The 20,487-nt window shown below is 37.8% G+C and overlaps 1 protein-coding gene across 1 annotated transcript in view; it reads left to right on the forward strand.

Moving 5' to 3' along the window:
* RAB32 (RAB32, member RAS oncogene family) overlaps window positions 1-20,487 on the forward strand; it is a 97,329-nt gene that overhangs the window by 1,673 nt on the left and 75,169 nt on the right. Inside the window, exons 2-3 of the mRNA XM_042781295.1 lie at window positions 15,246-15,523; window positions 18,076-18,257. Coding sequence (XP_042637229.1) covers window positions 15,246-15,523; window positions 18,076-18,257 — 460 coding nt within the window. The remainder of the gene's footprint in view (window positions 1-15,245; window positions 15,524-18,075; window positions 18,258-20,487) is intronic.

The raw sequence follows: 20,487 nt of genomic DNA on the forward strand, positions 1-20,487 counted from the left end.
AGCTTCTTTGCTCAAATATAAAACAAAATTCATGTCAGTCCCTCAGAGAAAAGAGGTTAATCAACTTTGGATACAGGTTTTTTTTTTTTTTTTTTGTATACAGAAAACCAAAAATTCGTTTGAAAAGTCATCATTTGAAGCCAGAGACTTCTTTCAAAACACTTCCTGTTATTGCACAAAACATTTACAAACAGTATTAAATATTAACTGCCTTAATTCTTGACAAAGTCATGTATTCCAGAGGTTGCTTGAACATGTGACAGTCATCCTCCAGGAATCTTCTGAGTAGCAATGGATTTCCATGAAGATGACTTTAAACCCTTGCCTTGGATGGTGGTTGACTTTGCTTTATTCTTTCTGTGAAAGAGTATGGTATTTAGTTAGCTAATAAATTATGATTGAATCCCACTGTGATAATTGAGTATGAATAACTAGATTTTTATTGCGTAGTTCTGTTTTTAGGCTTCAGAGTCAAATGCTTTTGTTTAAAGATTTGGGAGAAGAAAAAGATGAGTAAGAATTTTCTTACTGAGTCTACCCTTCTTTTTAAAATTCTTCTTGAACATGCTTAGATAGCCAGGAAGGAGTCATATCAGTCTTCATCAGAACTTGTTACATAGCTGCCTAGAAGGCATGTCCTTGCTTTTTTGCCTAAATCTGAAGTGTGAGGTTTGCCAGGAAGGAAAGCAAAATTTGAAGATCTCCAGATAGGATTCCTGGATGTTATATATTGCCATTTTTGTTCTGTCTACTATTAAGCAAATACGCACAGCAATTAATTGGATTAGGTATAAGCTTAGGAGGCAATTAGAATTTATTAGGTTCACTTTATAAATAAGGTTTTCAGATACGAAGTCTTAATATAAAAGTTAATCAAGAGACAAAAATGACTTAGTTTTAACCAACATTAGGGTAGGTAAATCATTAACCATGTTTAGTTTGAAAGTTTTAGCTGCTACTGAATCCTAGCTCAGAACATTTGAATTCAATAGTAATGATGTAATGAAGGGAAACCGAAGGCCACTCCCAAAAATCCCCTCATGGATAAACATACTTGCCTTATGTAGTAACGAAATTGAGCTCTGTGTAATTCTCAGAGAATAAAACTATTCCTTGATTGCATAACAGGTGGGGTCATCCACTTGAGTATGACTAATTTAAGATGTATGCTACTACTAGTTTTAGAGGTGGACAAAGTGATAAAGAAATTATGTCAAGAGTCTCTATTCTTCAAAGGTTTCAAAGGTTTGCCAAATGTGACAAGCAAGAGTTATTTAATGTTTTCTGTAGATGTAGGCAAGGAGGTTAAGCTCAGCTCTTCAAATTAAGAACCATAGTGACTCAGATATTGACCTTAAGAACACTTTCTCTTGCATCTGAAGAATCTAGCTGTAAAATACAGATGCAGTTTAGTGCAGTTTTAGTATTAGGCAGTTGCTGTTTCTTAATCCAAATCCATCATGATAAACAGAGAAAATATTGAAATTATCAGGAATTCGTTTTACTTGGATCTATGATCAACACCCATGGAAGAAGCAGTGAAGAAATGACACATTGCATTGGGCAGATTTGCTGCAAAAGAGTTCTTGCAAGTGTTAAAAAGCAAGATGCCACCTTGAGGACAAAGGTGAGTCTGACTCAAGATAGGATTTTTTTGTTTGCCTCATACACATGTGACAGCTGTACAATGACTAGGAAGACCAATGAAGAATGATGCCTTTGAATTATGGTGTCGCTGAACTGAATATATTGAATATACCACGGACTGCCTGAAGAATGAACAAATCTGTATTAGGAGAAAAGATGGTGACACTTCGTCTCACGTACTTTGCACATGTTATCATGAAGGACCGGTCCCTGGTGAAGGACACCATGTTTTGTAAAGTAGAAGGTCAGCTGAAAAGAGGAAGAACCTTGGTGAGATGCCTTTGACACAGTGGCTGGAACAGTGGGCTCAAACATAGGAGTTGTTGTGAGGCTCACAATCTTGCACACTGCCAATTATCATACCTGTTCATCTCCTCTTATTTCAGTACTGTCCTTCATGAGCAAGGATCTGGAATATTACCTCTGACACTTTCATGACCTTAGAAGTATCTGTCAATCAGGGATTATTTGTATTCAAGTTTCTTCTGAAAATGAAGAAGCAAGTCTTTGAGAAATTAGTTTGTTTGTAATGATTTGTAGTCTCTGTCTCTGAATACTGCATTTCCTAGAGTTTGTTATTGGATGATTCCATAACTCACTGAGAAGAATTTTATCTCTGTTAAGTATGGGTGATCTGACTCTTGGGCAATTTTACCATCCTTCAGCTTTATTCAAGCTCAGTTATTGTGATGAATTACAAACAAAGCCTACTATCCCATTTTATGTCTTTAAATCATTCTTAATTCCTGAGTTTTGTAACACCTTTGGCTACCCAAGTGAGTATTATGTGTTCACAATGCCCAAGCTGAATGGTGAGCATAATAGGACTTTTGTATCACCACACATGGAAATTCCCCTAATAGATATGCCTGCTATCTTTCCCTCTTGACGAGGCTTGGTCATCACACGTAAGCAGAAAGATACTCAGGTTGGGGAAGAGATAAACCTGGGTTTGTTCCCAGCCAGTTGCCCAAATAATTCTCTCCTACCTATTGTTCCCCTTTGTATAACAGACTTTTAGAGATCCCATAGTCTAAACATGCTGAAGTATAAGTAACTAGACCAAGAAAACACAGCTAATTAGTATGTATGCCTGAAGACATGGCTCTCAATTCTGAAAAGTGCCCTGGTGCCAGAGTAGTAACACAAATTATTTTCTAAATTTTAAAATGTTCTAGTTATTCCTAAATTAGTACATCAAACTCATACTTTATGCTCATTTTAATAATTAACATATGTTATCAGTACAGAATTTCTAGTCATTATACTTTCATACTTACGAAACACAGTGTCTCCAAGATAGACACTATTTTATTGGGTCCATCATTTTTATGTTTACTGGTTGAAAAAATTGAAAGCCGTAGATTTGTGGCCCAGAATAGCTTATCCTTAAAAGCAGGGAAGATTTCACACTTAATCAACACTTAAGTGAGAGAGAATATGCGAAGTCAACTAGTTCAAGTGAAATTGTATTACTGTTGTAGAAATCTTCTCTTGTGAAAAACATACAATGTGGGAGACTTCTAGAGGAACGTCAGACAAAAGATGAAGAAGGAAAAGGTGATTTGACGTTGTGTCAATTACTTTCGGAGAGATGCTTTTCCACTTTTATATGCCATCTCTTCAGTCTTCTTTCAAGAGTTGTAACACATAAAAATAAATTGATAGTAGGGTTTAGTTTAAGGGTCTCTGTTGGTCTTTGTGTCAGATGACCTTACATTCTCCTCTTTCCCATTCTTTCCACTCACTTACATCCAGAAACTTTCCTTATGCATCATCTGCAGTGGTTTTCTGTTGCTTCTTGAAATTAAAATACATCTCTGTTCAGTTTCTGAGTGATCCATGGAATCACATAGGGTTCTTAAAATGCAGATACCCTAGCATCAACTACATCAATAAATTTGACTTCATTTGACAAATGACTCTACAGATTGTGGTCTAACCAGAGAGAAATTGATTCTTTCACTTGTAAGTTTACCTAGGCACCCCAGAGCTGATGGGTAGCACCAGTAAGTCTCTAGGGACTAAGGCTGACATTTCCCTAGTCAGCTATTCCTAGGCCTTTATCTTTACTGTCCAATCAAATGGGCATGCCTAGCTACAAGGAAAGCTAGAAAATTCATTATTTTTGTTTTTCGTTTAACCTGGTGCCACTGTTTCCCCAATTAAAATCTTGCAAAGGAATTTTGCAGTAGGCATAGAGAAATGTATCATAGGTATCAAATCAGAATTCCAAGAGGTAGAGCCTGGAAATCAACCATATAATAAGCACCGTAGTTGATTATGATTCATATTAGAAGTTGAGAACCATTGTTCTCTTGGCTCTGCTACACCCTGCCAAAAGACCCATCCTCTCACTGCACTCTAGGAGTTCTCCAACTACAGCCCTGCTGCTTTCCACAATCCCCTCTTACCCCGCCTTTCTTGACCCTTAAGTTCCTCTTTCCCAGTTTCACATCACTTTCAGAAGTGGCATCACCTCCCCTTTATCCATGTGACTATCTGAAGAGCTTCCTCTGGAGAGTAGTATATGGAAACAAGACAAAGAGAGCATATTTCTTGTTCCTGTTGCATAGTGCCTAAGGCATTTGACTGCTAACCAGAAGGCTGGCGGTTCAAACCCACCAGCCACTCCTCAGAAGGAAGGTGGGGCAATTTACTTCTTTAGAGATATTACCTCAGAAACCCAAGGAGGGTTCACTATGAGTCGAATCAACTCAACGCCAGTGTGTTTGGTTTTGGCTTTTTTTTATTGAACACATTGGGTAAGGAAGGGAAAAGCCCAATATCAGAAAGTTTTAAAACTATTGTGACATTGGACACAAAGATCATTTAATTTAACTTCCCATTTTAAACTGATTAAAGCCTCCTGTTCTTTTTATAGTCACCACAGGATATGTAACCACAGTGGATGTAAATTGTTGAATAATATGGGCCTTAGGAAATGACCTAAATCTGCAAAAGCCTGCTTATCTCAGATTTAAAATAAATAAATAAATCCAGAGTCTGAGTTGCCAAGTATCTATGAATATGTAATTTCGAGAACTACTTATTGATACTGCTGTTATCTTTTCAAAAACAGTTTATTTTCCTTTTACGTTAAGTACTTTTTTTTCTTTTACTCTTTTGCTTGATAATTAGATTTATTTAATCTCAGTCTCAAAAGGCAGTGGTATTAGCAAAAAGGATGCTTTGTACCTGACTTAAGCAGAAACTTTGCCTATCTCTTTCCTTATAATACTTATTTTTTCCAGGTTGAAGTACATTTCCAAATATAAGCATGTGGTTGTTGTTGTTATGTGCTGTCAAGTCGGATCCGAATCATAGCGAACCCTCCTTGGGCTTCTGAGGCACTATCACTATGGAAGTAGGTTGCCCCATCTTCCTTCTAAGGAATGGCTGGTGGGTTTGAACCGCCAGCCTTCTGGTTAGCAGTCAAGTGCCTTAGGCCCTGTGCTACCAGAGCTCCCAAGCATGTGGTTAGGGCCATAGAATTTCACTCATAGTGAACACAGGTACAACAGAATGAAATGCTGCGGTCCTGCACCATCCTCACAGTCATTGCTGTGTTTGAGCCCATTGTCACACACTGTGTCAGTATATCTTGCTGAGGGTCTTCCTCTTTTTCACTGACCCTTTACCAAGCATATGTCCTCTGGGGATTGGTTCCTCTTGATCACAGGTCCAAAGTAACTTAGACAAAGTCTCGCAATCCTCAATTCTAAGGAACATTCTGACTATACTTCTTCTGAGACAGATTTCTTAATTCTTCTGGCAGGCCATGGTATAGTCATTATTCTTTGCCAACACCATCATTCAGTTCTTTCGTATTATTAATTGTCCAGCTTTTGCATGCATACGAGGCAATTGAAAACACTGTGACTTGGGTGAGGAGTACCTTAGTCCTCAAAATGACATTTTTTGCTTTTAACACTTTAAAGAGGTCTTTTGCTTAAGATTTGCCCAATGTAATACATCATTTGATTTCTTGATGGCTGTTTCCATGGACATTGATTGTGGATCCAAGTAAAATGAAATCCCTGACAACATCAGTGTTTTTGCCATTTCTCATCATGTCGCTCTTTGGTCCAGTTGTGAAGATTTTTGTTTTCTTTATGTTAAGGTGTAATTCATAGTGAAGGCTTTTGTCTTTGATCTTCATCAGTTAGTGCATCACGTCCTCTTCACTTTCAGTAAGCAGAGTTATCATCTGCATGTCACAGGTTGTTGTTAAGTCTTTTTCCAATTGTGATGCTATATTTTTCTTCATCGAGTCCATCTTCTCAGATTGTTTGCTCAGCATAAAGATTGAATAAGTATGGTGAAAGGATTCAAACCTGACACACACTTCTTCTGATTCTAAACCATGCAATATCCCCTGGTTCTGTGTGAATGACTGCTTCTTGGTCTATGTACAGGTTCCTCATGAGCACAATTAAATGTTGTGGAATTCTCATTCTTTGTAGTGTTATTCATAATTTGATATGCTCCACATAGTTGAATGCCTTTGTATAGTCAATAAAACACAGGTAAACATCTTCCTGGTATTTTTTGCTTTCAGCCAAGAGTCATCTTACATCAGCAATGATAACCCTCATTCCATGCCTTCTGAATCTGGCTTTAATTTCTGGCAATTTGCCATGACCATTACAACTTTTTAAATAATTATCATCAGCAATATTTTATTTGTGATATTAATGATGTTGTTTTATAATTTTGGTGTTTCATTGGATCACCTTTCTTTGGAATGGGCGCAAATACTGATATCTTCCAGTCATTTGGCCAGGTTGCTGTCTTCCAAATTTCTTGGCATAAATGAGTAAGTGCTTCTAGTATAGCAGCACAGTCTTGTTTTTAATCACATAACTTTATTTGTCAGCATTACAAAACCAAAAAACAAACCCACTACCATCAAGTCAATTCTGACTCATAGAGATTCCCATTAGGTTTCCGAGGTGGTAAATCTTTACGGAAGTAGATTGCTCAGTTTTGCTTCTGCAAAGTGGCTGGTGGGTTTGAATGACCAGCCTTCTGGTTAGCAGTCAGATGGCTTAGGCTCTGTGCTACCAGAGCTCCTTTGTTAGCATTACAGTAGCCAGAAATTGTTTAACTTCTAACAGTGCCTTCAATTTTAGCATATTAAATATTAAAGTATAATGCTGGGGCAAGTTTATAATGGCTGGATAGAGTAGTATAATGAATGACTAATGAACTTAGTGTCACCAAAATAGTGAAGCCTGTATAGATTAATATTATAGCCTCTTAAAAATAAAACCCAAGATCTATTTGGACATCACATTATTACCTATAAACCAAAAACCAAACTCACTGTCATCGAGTCAGATCTGACTCATAGCTACTCCTCTTTGGTTTCCGAGGCAGTATCACTAGGGAAGTAGATTGCCCAATCTTCCTTCCGAGGAGTAGCTGGTGGGTTTGAATCGCCAGCCTTCTGGTTAACAGTCAAATGCCCTTAAGCACTATGCTACCAGAGCTCCTATTATTACCTATAGGAAACTAAAATTAAGTTCTTAATGGTTAGATTATTATCTGCTTAGAGCCACTGATTATTTAGACCTTTCTCATTGGAGTCAGGCCAACAGAGACTCCATTTCATTTTTCTGTCATTTCAAAGTTAGCAGGGCAAGAGCACTGACAGCTGTGTGACTCTGCTTGTAAGCAATACTTGTGTTCACATTTCATTTGCCAAGATTTATCTCATGTTACTCCTAACTTCAAGTGATCAGATCCTCTGTGTACTAAGAAGTGGGAGAGAACAAAACATTCATGAGCATTGGTAGTGTTTTCTACCAGTGTTCTTTGGTTTAGGTAAATAATAGGGGAAGACTAAAATTACTCATGGAACAATCATAACAAAGATATGGGTTTCAACTCTTACTCTAGAAGGAATAGTAAATTAACTTTAACAGCTGGAACAGGTTAGTTGATGCAACACCAGTTGAGATGGTTCAACAAATGGATGCAACCCAGGAAATGCTCAGTCACCTATGTCAGGAAATTTGGAAGATAGCTGCCTGGCCATATTTGTGCCCATTCCAAAGAAAGGTGATCCAGAGAAATGCAGAAATTATTGAACAATATCATTAATATCACATGCAAGTAAAATTTTGCTGAAAATATTTCAAAAACAGTTGCGGTAGTACATAAACAAGGAACTGCCAGATATTCAAGCTAGTTTCAGAAGAGCATATGGAACAAGGGATATCATTACTGATGTCAGATGGATCTTAGCTGAAAACAAAGATTACCTGGAAGATGTTTACCTGTGTTTTATTGACTATCCAAAGACATCCAATTGTGTGGATCATAACAAATTATGGATAACATTGTGAAGAATGGGAATTCCAGAACACTTAATCATTCTCATGAGAACCTGTACATAGAACAAAGTACAATTGTTTGAGCAGAACAAGAGGATACTTTATGACTTAAAATCAGAAAAGTGTGTGTCAAAGTTGTATCCTTTCACCTTTTGTTTAATCTGTATGCTGAGCAAATAATTCAAGAAGTGTACTGTGAAGAATGTGGCATCAGGATTGGAGGAAGACTCATTAACAACTTGTGATATGCAGATGACCTAACCTTGCTTGCTAAAAGTAAAGAAAACTTGAAGCACTTACTGATGAAGATCAAGGACTATAGTCTTCAGTATGGATTACTCCTTACCATAAAACAAAAATCCTCACAACTGGATCAATAAGCAACATCACGATAAATGGAAAAAGATTGAAATAGTCAGGGATTTCATTTTACTTGGATCCACAATCGACACCTGAAGCAGCAGTCAAGAAATCAAACAGCATATTGCATTGGGCAGGAGCTCTGGTAGCATAGTGGCTAAAGCACTTGACTGCTAACCAGAAGGCTGGCGGTTCAAACCCACCAGCCACTCCTCGGAAGGAAGGTTGGGCAATCCTACTTCCGTAGTGATACTGCCTCGGAAACCCAAGGAGGGGTCGCTATGAGTCGGGGCCGACTTGACGGCACATAACAACAACAACAACATTGCATTGGGCAAATCTGCTACAAAAGACCGTTTTAAAGTGTTTAAGAACAATGATGTGACTTTGAAGACTAAAGTGCACCCGACCTAAGCAACTGTCTTTTCAGTTGCCTCAGTTGCAAGTGAAAGATGGATAAATGAATAAGGAAGACCATAGAAGAGTTGATGCTTTTGAATTGTGGTATTGGCAAAGAATACTGAAAATACCACGGACTGCCAGAAGAACAAACAAATCTGTCTTAGAGGAAGTACAGCCAGAGTACACCTTTGAAGCGACAATGGCCAGACTGTCTCTCATATTTTCAGAGAAGGATATCCCTGGAGAATCCCTGGAGAAGGATGTCATGCTTGTGAAAGTGGAGGATTAGTGAAAAAGTGGAAGACCCTCCACACAGACCAATAGATGGGTGTCCACAGTGGCTTCAACAGTGGGCTGAAGCACAGCAACAGTTGTGAAGGTGTGCAGGACCAGAGAATGTTTTGCTGTGTTGTACAATAGGGTTGCCATGAGTCAGAACTGACTGGACATCCCTGAACAACAACAGCAAATGCGTTGGATAAAGAATCTTATTGCCAGCCTTTGAATAGTAAATCTAGGTGTACTTCGTTAGGATTTTGGAGAGCGACTCTTTTTACATTTTTTTTGAATGATTTATCTTTTCCCCATTCCCTAATTAAACTTAATATGTTTTAGAAATTCTTGTTTCTTGCTTTAAAAAGAAAAATAGGTAGTTTGGTAATATTGCTGAAGCACTAATGAATTGCTTCAGAATTTTTGAAAATAGATTACAAACTCAGTAAAATAATAAGTATATTTTACTATGCTTTTAGAAAATAAGCTATTTACTTGAAGTATTTAGTCTTAGTTCTTTGATACTGGATCGCTTACATCTGATTCTCATTTGTGTGTGTTATAGATTAAATTTTTCCCAAAAAATATGTATCAACTTGGCTAGGCCATGATTCTCAGTATTAGGTAATTATCATCCATTTTGTGATCTGATGTAATTATCCTATGCATTGTAAATCGTAACCTCTATGATGTTAATGGGAGCTCTGGTAGCATAGTGGCTAAGGCACTTGACTGCTAACCAGAAGGCTGGCGGTTCAAACCCACCAGCCACTCCTCGGAAGGAAGATGGGGCAATCTACTTCCGTAGTGATACTACCTTGGAAACCCAAGGAGGGGTCGCTATGAGTCAGGTCTGACTTGATGGCACACAACAACAACAACACAACAATGATGTTAATAATTCAGGATTAGTGGCAGTTATGTTAATGAAACAGGATATAGTCAACAGGATTAGGCTGTATCTTGAGTCAAACTCTTTTGAATATAAAAGAGATTAAGCAAGCAAGCAGAGATCAGAAGAAAGAGAAGTTGGGAGTAGAAGGTGTCCTTTGTACCTACTGTCCCTGTGCTGGGAACCTCCTAGAACCAGGGACAGTTGATGCTAGGACACATGGAGTTTTTCCAAGGGATGCTGGGCTTATAGATGCTAAAAGAAAACAAGAATGAATCAGAAAACCATTATCCTTCTAAACTGTGAGCCAACACAGAAAACCTTCCCCTAGAGTTAGTACCCTGAATTAGGAGCTCTGGTAGCATAGTGCCTAAGGCACTTGACCACTAACCAGAAGGCTGGTGGTTCAAAACCACCAGCCACTCCTTGGAAGGAAGGTTGGGCAATCCTACTTCTGTAGTGATACTGCCTTGGCCACCCAGGGAGGGGTCACTATGAGTCGGGGCCGACTCGACGGCACATAACAACAACAACAGTACCCTGAATTGAAACTTCTAGCCTCCTAAACTTTGAGAGAATAAATTTCTGTTTGTTAAGGCCATCCATCCACTCATGGTATTTCCATTATAGCAGCACTAGATAACTAAGACATTGTGATTTTAGAATTCTTTAGAAAATCAGTGTAACACAAAAGTTAAAACACAGGGTTCTAAAACATCAAAACGTGACAACTGGGAGGGATTTAGATGATCTCTAGGCCAGTTGGCTCACTTAAATAGAGGAAGTTACTTTTTTGGAGTAGCTTGTTAAACCAAAACCAAACCCAACCCACTCCTATTGATTTTATTCTGACTCCTAGTAACCCCCACTGGGTTTTCAAGACTATAAATCTTTATGAAGATAGATTGCCTCATCTTCCTCCCATGGAGCAGCTGGTGAGTTTGAACTGCTGAACTTCTGGTTAACAGCCAGATGTCTTACCCACTACACCACCAGAGCTCCTTGCTTGACTGTTACATGCTTGATATTTTGATTTGCTAGGTCAGTGGTTCAAACCTACCACCTGCACCATGAGGGGAAGATGAGGCAGTCTACTCCCATAAAGATTTACAGCCTTGGAAACCCAGTGAGTTGGAATTGACTCAATGTGACAGTGAGTTTGGGGACGATATAATTATACTGTTATGAAATTTGTTTTCCTCTGCAAAATGTTTTCCCCACTGTACAATACAGCATATAACTAGATTATACTTTCAGCCTTTGCTGTGTTTAAGAATCCTTGGCCTTTTTTTGCCCCCCTCATATAATACATGTATCGAGCACCTAATGACAATATCTCAGAAGGAAGATTGGGTGATCTACTTCTGTAGTGATACCACCTAGGAAATCCAAGGAGGGATCGCTATGAGGCGGATCCGACTCCATGGTAGTAAGTTTGGTTTGGTTTTTAGTAATGACAATATGGCAGTCTCTGTGTAGTGCAAATGGTTAAGTGCTCAAATACTAGCCAAAATAAAGGTTAGTAGTTTGAACCCACCTAGAGGCATGTTGGAAGAGAGGGCTGGCAGTCTGCTTTCAAAAGGTCATAGCCTTGAAACCCTAAGGGGTCAGTTCTGCTCTGCATCCATGTGGTCACCATGAGTCACAATGGATTTAACAGCAACCAGTGACAACAGCAACAATAATAATGCTAACATTAATGTAGTGCTGAGCATGGGCTTAGCATTTTATACTTTTTTGAAAGTGAAGTATAACTTATTTGTACCTTAAGGGTATACCTTCACAAATTTTGATATACCAATTCTAGTTCAAGATATGGAATATTTCTAGCCCCCTAGAATAGAAATCAAATGTTTTCTATAACACATCTGATAGCAAATATTTTAGGCTCTGCAGGTCATACAGTCTCTGTCTCAGCTATTCATTTCTGCCTTAGTAAAACAAAAACACACATAGACAATACAAAATGAAGAGAGGGAAACAAATTCAATATAATTTTACTTAACTGGATTTGGTCATGGGCCAGAGTTTGCTAAACTGTGCCCTAGAAAGTTCCTGGGTGGGCATTTTACATTTATCCCTCCCAGTGACTTTATTGAGGTATAATTGACATACAATAAACTACATAATTTGATGTTTTAACATTTGTATACACTGATGAAACATCACTATAATCAAGATTATAAACATTTCCATCTCTCCCAAAGGTTTTCATCTTGCCGCTTTGTAATCCATTCCCCTTCCTTTCCTGAGGCAACTACCAATCTACTTGCTGTTACCATACACTGTAGTTTCCATTTTCAAAATTTGTATATTATTTCTCTGTCCTCATTCCTTTCATCCTGCTCTTCCCTTCCCTCCTTCCGTCCTTCCCTTCTTACTTGACCTCCTTCCATCTCTCTTTCGCTTTTCTTCCCTCTATTTCCTTCCCTCCCTCTACCCCTCATCTAGCGTCTTTCACTCAGCATAATGGTTTTCTGATTCATCCATGTTATTGCTTGTATCTGTAGCTCTTTTTTTTTTTTTTTTTTCCTATTATGGAACAGTATCTCACTGTATAGATATCGTTTATCCATTAATATATTGATTGACAGTTGAATTGCTTCCAGTATTCAGCTATTAAAAATAAAGCAGCTATGAACGTTCATGTATATGTCTTTGTGTGGCATATGCTTTTATTTTGTTTAAATACCTAGGATTGGGACAGATCGGTTGTGTGGTAGATATATCCTTACTTTTTTGAGAACTTACCAAATTATTTTCCTAGTGCTTTACTGTTTTACATTCTTATCATCAGTTCCACTTGCTCCACATCCCTGTCAACACTTGGTATAGTCAGACTGTTAAATTTTAGCCATTTTAGTGGATATGAAGTAGCATCTCATTGTGGGTTAAATTTCCATTTCCCCAATTATTAATACTGTTGAGCATCTTTTTCTGTGTGAGTTTGTCATTGTGTACATTTTTTGGTGAAGTGTCTGTTCCAGTCTTTTGCTTACTTTTTTATAGGTTTATTTTCTTATTATAGCATTTTGAGAGTTTTTAATATAGTCTGGGTACAAGGCTTTCAGCAAATGTTAGACTTGTAATATTTTCTCCCATTCTATGCCTTTTCTTTTCATTTTAACAGTATAATGCCATTAGTGTGGTAGTTATAAAGCACACTCTCTGATGTCAAGACTGTGAATGAATTTTGAATCTTAGTTGTAGGACCTATGGAAAATCAGATATTTCTAAGTTTCAAGGTGTTCCTCTAAAATTCTTCGCCATATATATTTCTTGTTCTTATATGCTTTACCAGAAAATTTATATGATTAAAAATTTTAGTATGATTTAGTATTATTGGTAAAAAGAAATATTTTTGGGGATTTACAGATGATTCCCAAAGGAATGGTCACTAAAGCTTAATAGCTCGTTATGACTTTTTATGACTTTTACAAGTTTGGTGCCCCACCTTCTTTTATTAATGAAAGGTATGGCCCAAAGGTATACTTTCTCATAATTATGTTACAGTCTTATAATCTAGACTACCTTACTAAGGCTAATTTGTCTTGTTACTATCATCATTTCATATTTAATCATTGAAATTCATGAAAGTGGAAATGGTAGTATGTGCTCTCTAGTTGAAACTGAAATAGGAACCACTTTAATGCACCTACATGGTCTTTTTACAGAATAGCAATAACTGACTTTGAATGGTTGGTATGTCCTCTGTGAGCATGCCCTGTGTGGTTATTAACTGTATATTTATGGAAAAATGACACAATGCTAACTTTTTATAATTGTTAACATTGTGACCAAATAAACCGAGCAGATTTATATTACTATATATATATATATATATATATATATATGAATATGAGAATGGAGTTTTACTTTTTTTGAACTTCATATCTTACAGTCTGTTATAAGAAAATTCAGACTTTGGGATTATCACAGTAGAGCTTCAGATAAACTCATATGAGGTATCACAAAGCAATTCAACTTTAAGGTCATCCACTTAAGTTTGAAATTCTATTCTACTTCCATCATCCCATCAAGCAGTATTTAAAATCATATGATGAAATTTTGGGGGAGAAGGCATTTTATATTTTTGGGTAGCTTTGCATTTGTTACTATCAGCAAAATACAGGTAAAAGTTATTTTTCATCATGTATTTTAATAGGAAGTATCCTATCATAGCATCTTAAGTTTGCATTAATCATCAATCATATTTCCTTTACATTCTAGTCACTACTTTGACAACCTGAATTCAGACCACGAGATAGTTGAGAATGCCTGACACCATAGTTCCATAAACCTTGTGACAGTCAGAGACCTGGATTCTAGTCCTGTCTCCTTTCTCAGTGCTGCTGTAATCCTGACCAAGCATCCTTTTGACTGTTTTTTTTATCTGTCAGATGAAGATTAGGGCCCTTTATACATCAGAGATCAGTATGATACCAGCTAGTAAGAGAACATTTGGCAAAGTCTGATATGATCAGTAGATTTTTTTTTCTTTAACCAAAGCATCCAACCAAGTTAAATTATTTAAAAGGACAATGCTATTTGAAGAACTCTTCAACTGACCGTTCTTATAATAATACAACCATTCAAACTGCTTTTTATATAAGTAGGGCAGTCTCACATATTGAGTCGGAGTCTGTGCAGGCTAGAGATGTGAAGGAAAGATGAATTGAGGACATGAGCCACCCTCATCTCATGACCAACCGTAATCTTTTTGACTAGCTCTTTACCCACTGTGCTTATCTTCTTCCTGTAACTTCATTTTCTTCTATTTTCATCCTTTTCCCTCCACTCTCAGCTTTCTTACATCCTTTACTACTTCTCTTAGAACAAGGGAAGTTGTTGTTGTTGTTGTTATGCGCCGTCGAGTCGGCCCTGACTCATAGCGACCCCTCCTTGGGTTTCTGAGGCAGTATCACTACAGAAGTAGGATTGCCCAGCCTTCCTTCCGAGGAGTGGCTGGTGGGTTTGAACCACCAGCCTTCTGGTTAGCAGTCAAGTGCTTTTAGCCACTATGCTACCAGAGCTCCTAGAACAAGGGAAGAGGAGGATAAAATGAATGAGTAGATTGTGTTAATGTTTATGGAGAATGAGTTGTGTGTGCACAGAACGCAAAACTAGTTCATTGTATTCCCAGACCTTGTGACCAACACTTCTGTTTTTTGGGTCATGGATGTATGTGGATGTTGTTAATCACACTCATTGATATTGCTATAGAATGAAGAGATTTGCTTATAGCATTATTCTTAACATCAAAGAGGTTATATCTAAACGTAGATTCTGTCTGAATTATGATTCTTTAATCTCTTATTATTTCTTTCTAGGACAGGAGCGATTTGGCAACATGACCAGAGTATACTATAAAGATGCTGTTGGTGCTTTCATAGTCTTTGATATATCGAGAGGTTCCACATTTGAGGCAGTCTTGAAATGGAAGACTGATCTGGATAGTAAGATCCATCTTCCTAATGGCAGCCCTATTCCTGCTGTCCTCCTAGCTAACAAATGTGACCAGAAAAAGGAGGATGGCCATAGTCCTCCCCAGATGGACCAGTTCTGCAAAGAACATGGCTTTAGTGGATGGTTTGAAACATCTGCCAAGGTGAGCTCTGCTTTACTTTTTGAACCTGCTGTGCTATTTAGATTATAAATTTGAGCTCTAATTATAATGTGTTTTGATGGATTCATTCAAGTGGGTTTTGGAAGCCTGGAGTATGTTATGCTTCTTTTAGTCTGTAACAGCAGTGCTTTCAGAATTGGCCAACGGGGAGGTCAATACAAGGGCAGATTTGTTGTTAAAACAAAAACGAGATACTTAGTTAGAGCAGAGGGAAAAAAAAATGACATTTTCTGTGAGTTTGAGTGTTTAAATGCTACTGGAGTTGACAAAGGTGAGATGTATTATGTAGCACAAACATTTTTGATTTTTATAGACTATTAACGGGATGGGAGGGAGTGTCTCTGGTGAAGATGTAGGTTCCCTGCAGGACTAATGAAGGCAATGAAAAGGTCACAGAGTTATTCAAATGTTGTCTGAAGAGTATTAGATTAGCTGAATGTGAAAGAATTTGAATAAGGGGAAAACATTAACATTTGTGACATTCTTCTTCATGAATAAAAGAGTGAGAATTTTGGGGGGTTTTGGGTTATTGTCCTTGTCCTTTATGGAAGCTAGATAAAATGTTTTTTGAATTGTTTTTCTTGTGTGTCCTGAAAACAGAAGACTTACATTGGTTATCAAAAACCTTAACAGTCTAGATGTATAAGAACACAGTGGACACTCACAAGTACAAAATGCGAAGGGAGATGTTTGTTTTTGTGTTTTGGAAGTTTCACATAACAGGGTCAAATAACCTTCACACGTATATGTAAGCATGATTAAGTGTTTCAGAAATTCTGTGATGGTGAACAGCGCTCAGCCAGAAGTTGAGCATGATCTTAATCCAGTGCCAGCTTTCAGTATGCTTTCTGTGCCCATACGTATGCTGTTGTTAGTTGCCACTGAGCCAAATTCTTACTCCTAGGAACCCAATAGGACAGAGTAGAATTGCAGGATTTCCAAAGTTGTAAATCTTTGTGGAAGCAGACTGCCACATCGTTCTCTGAGCAGCTTGTAGGTTTGTGCCTGTAATTTTTCAGTTAGCAGCCACTTAATCACTGTGTCACCAGGGCTCTTTCAGATATAGATCCCAAACCAGTTGCCATTGAGTTGATTCCAACTCCTAGTGACACTATGTGTGAAGAGCAGAGCTGCAGTCCATGGGGTTTACAGGGCTCGGACCTGATAGAAGAAGGTTGCGAGGCCTTTCTTCCAAGGTGCTTCTGGGTGGGTTTGAACCACCAGTCTTTTGCCTCTTCCAGATCATTTGCAGACTTACTACCAGGTTACTTTTAACTTTTACCAGAAGCACAGCATCACATTGAAAAAATTTAGTGCCACTGAAGATCAGGATAATGAAAGCAAAGCTATGAGAGACTGCACACAAAAAAAGCAGCTCTGAAAATACTGAGCGCAATGGTGATACCATTGGCATAAGAATGTCTGTTGGAGACAGAGGTGTCTACTCCTAAGCTAAAGGCCAATTCATTTAAATATATACGTTATAAAAGCCACACAAACAAAACCACAGCTTGTCCCATTGATTGTGACTCATAGTGACCCTATAGGACAGAGTAGAACTGCCCATGGGGCTTCTAAGGCTATAATCTTTATATTAGATGCAATGATGAGTCTCTCCTCATCCAGAATAAAGAACAATGAAGAAAATCAAAGACACATGGAAACAATTAGTCCAAGGGACTGGTAGACCATCCAATCCTCAGCCTACATGACCATGAGATCAGAAGAACTAGATAATGTCTGGCTACCACTGTCAACCACTTGGAGGGGGATCTATGCAGCAGATCCTGGATAGAATAGGAGTACAGTGTGGAACAAAACTCAAAATCATAAAAAAAAGACCAGGTTTGCTGGTCTGCTAGAGCCTGGTGAGACCCCTGAGACTGTGGCCCCTAGCTACCATTGAGGTCTGGAATTGAACTCACTCCTGTGGCTTCCTGCCGAAAAAATAGACAGACATATGGGCTGAACATTTACATCAGGTAGATACACTACTTGGAGTGATCATTCGTGGGAGAATAGAAGGTCAGTGTTTGCACAGGGAGACAGCTCAGGGGGTGAGAGTGCATGGGAGGGAAGGACACAGGGAAGAGCTAACTCTGGGGAGGAAGTGGGAAGAGAGCTGTTCCGTTGTGGGGAATTGCAGCCAATGTCATGAGACAAAATGTGTATGAACTGCTGTATGGAAGGAAAATGAATTTGCTCTGTAAACTTGCATCCAAATCACAGTAAAATAATAATAATAATAATAATAATAATAATAATGAGTGGATATAAAATTATTCATATTGATATGACAAGGGGATTGGACTTGTGTGCTCAGAAGAAAGTCGTGACAAGGGGGGCTAAACAACAAACAGCGATCCTTTGTAAAGAAAAGTGGGTTCCACTGCCACATTATTCAGTGGCATTGGACTCTTAGGACCAGACACTTTAACACTGGAAAAGAAGATGGTAGCTGGTATTCTTGGAGGCCATAGCCCCTGTGATGGACTTTCCGAGTTCCCACAAATATTCTTAATGCTTTCTCCTAGGAATTAGTACTAAACCCATTACTCATTTCTGCATTACAGGATAACATAAACATAGACGAAGCAGCCCGATTCCTGGTAGAGAATATTCTTGCAAACCATCAAAGCTTTCCTAATGAAGAAGACGATGTGGACAAAATTAAACTGGATAGAGATTGCTCGTCAAAGGGAGCGAGCACATCGCAGTGCTGCTAACACGCCAGATGCAGCCTGACTCGGGTCCGAGCGAATTCCTGAGCATGGATTCTGGATGATATGCTGCCTTGTGAATCTTCATACAAATGGCTCTTCACAGTGATAGCACCCTGGGAGCCTGTGCTCATTTAAACATGAGCCTTTCTGGGAAGTGTTCCTCCTAGTGGCTCTACAACTAACCAGATGAACACTTGACTTTGGTGGTGGTGGTTGCCATCATGTTGAGGATGATGTTACTTTTAACATCTTTAAAAATGGCAGTCCTTCAGGATTTGGTTGGACTTCCAAGTTGTAGCCTTTAGTGTAAGCCCTGGGGGTGGTAATAAAACTTTACTTGCTGTCTTCTGGTAATTTTTAATCTATATTCTTGTCTTTACATTCCACTTTGACTCTCAGTAGAGTGACTTGGACTTTGTTGACTCTGTTAGCCACAAGGGCTTGATGTTCCAGTGTAGCAATTTGTTTTTCTATTCAAAAATTTGTTCCTTTATATAAAATTGTTACCTTTGAATATTACAATTTAACTAGGCCTAGCTAGTTCTTGGATGTCTTTTGGACCAGGTCACTACCACTTGGGAACAATACATATTAGCATTTTTCTTTTGTCTCCCTAGTTCCATCTTTCCCCTCCTACGAGTTTATGTTTATAGCTGATATTACTGTCACAGTTATCTCTAACTAGAGCTAGTTTTTTTCTTTTGTTGTTTGTTTTAATCTGTAATGGTAGTGATCAAGGGGAGAATTTATTTCAAGGCATATACCATTAAATTTGAGATTCTGTAGCTCATGGATGGTTTTATATAAAGGTTTGGACATATAATGTACAATACCTGAGACACTTAAAGCAGAATCACAGTATTTGTATTACATTTAACTGAATTTTAAAAATAAATGTTTGGACTGAAACCTTTGTTTTGAGTTAATACAGTTCTAGAAAGGTAATATGGGGCATACTTTTCTGCCTTAGAAAACTGGTGTCTGTTCACTTTTGCCTCTTATTTTCAAGGGACTTAATGATGCATATAAAAGGTCAAATTTGTTTCTTTGAAAATAATTTAAAAGATCTTTGTGAAACAATCCAAAGTTAATGCAAAATGAGACTTTGACTAAGTTTTTCTATCTATTATGTGTGAACTTGGATACGAAAGATCCATTTATTCACTGAAAGAAGTTGTTGTTGGTATGTGCCGTTGAGTCGGACCCAACTCATAGCCACCCCTCGTTGGGTTTCCGAGGCGCTTATCACTATGGAAGTAGATTGCCCAACCTTCCTTCCGAGCAGTGCCTGATGGGTTTGAACTGCCAGCCTTCTGGTTAGCAAGAAATTAAAAAAGAGAAAGAAATAGCATGGAATTGCATTTCCTCAAACAGGTGTGTTCTAGTAATAAATAGTAGTTGCCATGGGCCATAAAATATAGTGTTCTCTTTTTACATTGTAACTAAGCCTTGCTTAGAAATGACAAATATGTTCTTATATAGTTAAATAAACAAACACTTCGACTTCTCTGGACACATAATCTAAATAGAATCAACCTGTTTGAAGTTAAATAAGTAGAAAGAAAACCCTGATTTAAGTTAACACTTATCATTAAAATAATATAACCCCTTTCGATTCTTTTTAAATATTTCATTAGATCTTGCTTTCTAAGAAACATAAGTGGCATACTCTAAATTTTGTCTTTTTTCCTTCCTAGATTTAAGTATAATTTTAACCTTTTTTTTCTCAAAAATACATTTTATTGAAATATAATTTATGTACAGTGAAATACACAAAACTAAAGTGACATGGGTAAATGCGTTTTTTTTGTTTTTTTTTTTGTAGCGTTCCCTCCCCTCTTTTTAACCTTTTTATATTCTACAGTCAAACAGTATTGTTGTTGTTACATGCCATCAAGTCAGACCCAACTCATAGCAACCCCTCCTTGGGTTTCCCAGGCAGTATCACTACAGAAGTAGATTGCCCCATCTTCCTTCCGAGGAGTGGCAGTATAAGTAGTATGAAATAGTGTCAAAATAAAAAATGTTATCAATATATCAATATAAAGCTTATTCCAGGAAGTCACCGAATAGTAAGACTGAAGTATGTTTGGAATTTTTTTTTTTTTCTTATTAGGATTTGGGTGAAGATTTAAAGAGTAAATTCACTTTTCATACAGCAGTTCACATATACTTTGTCTCATGTCATTGACCAAAATTTACAATGCAGCAGCTCCCCTCCCG

This window comes from Orycteropus afer, unplaced genomic scaffold (genome assembly GCF_000298275.1).
Source record: "Orycteropus afer afer isolate SDZICR_OR568_19922 unplaced genomic scaffold, OryAfe1.0 scaffold00101, whole genome shotgun sequence".
Lineage (NCBI taxonomy): Eukaryota > Metazoa > Chordata > Mammalia > Tubulidentata > Orycteropodidae > Orycteropus > Orycteropus afer.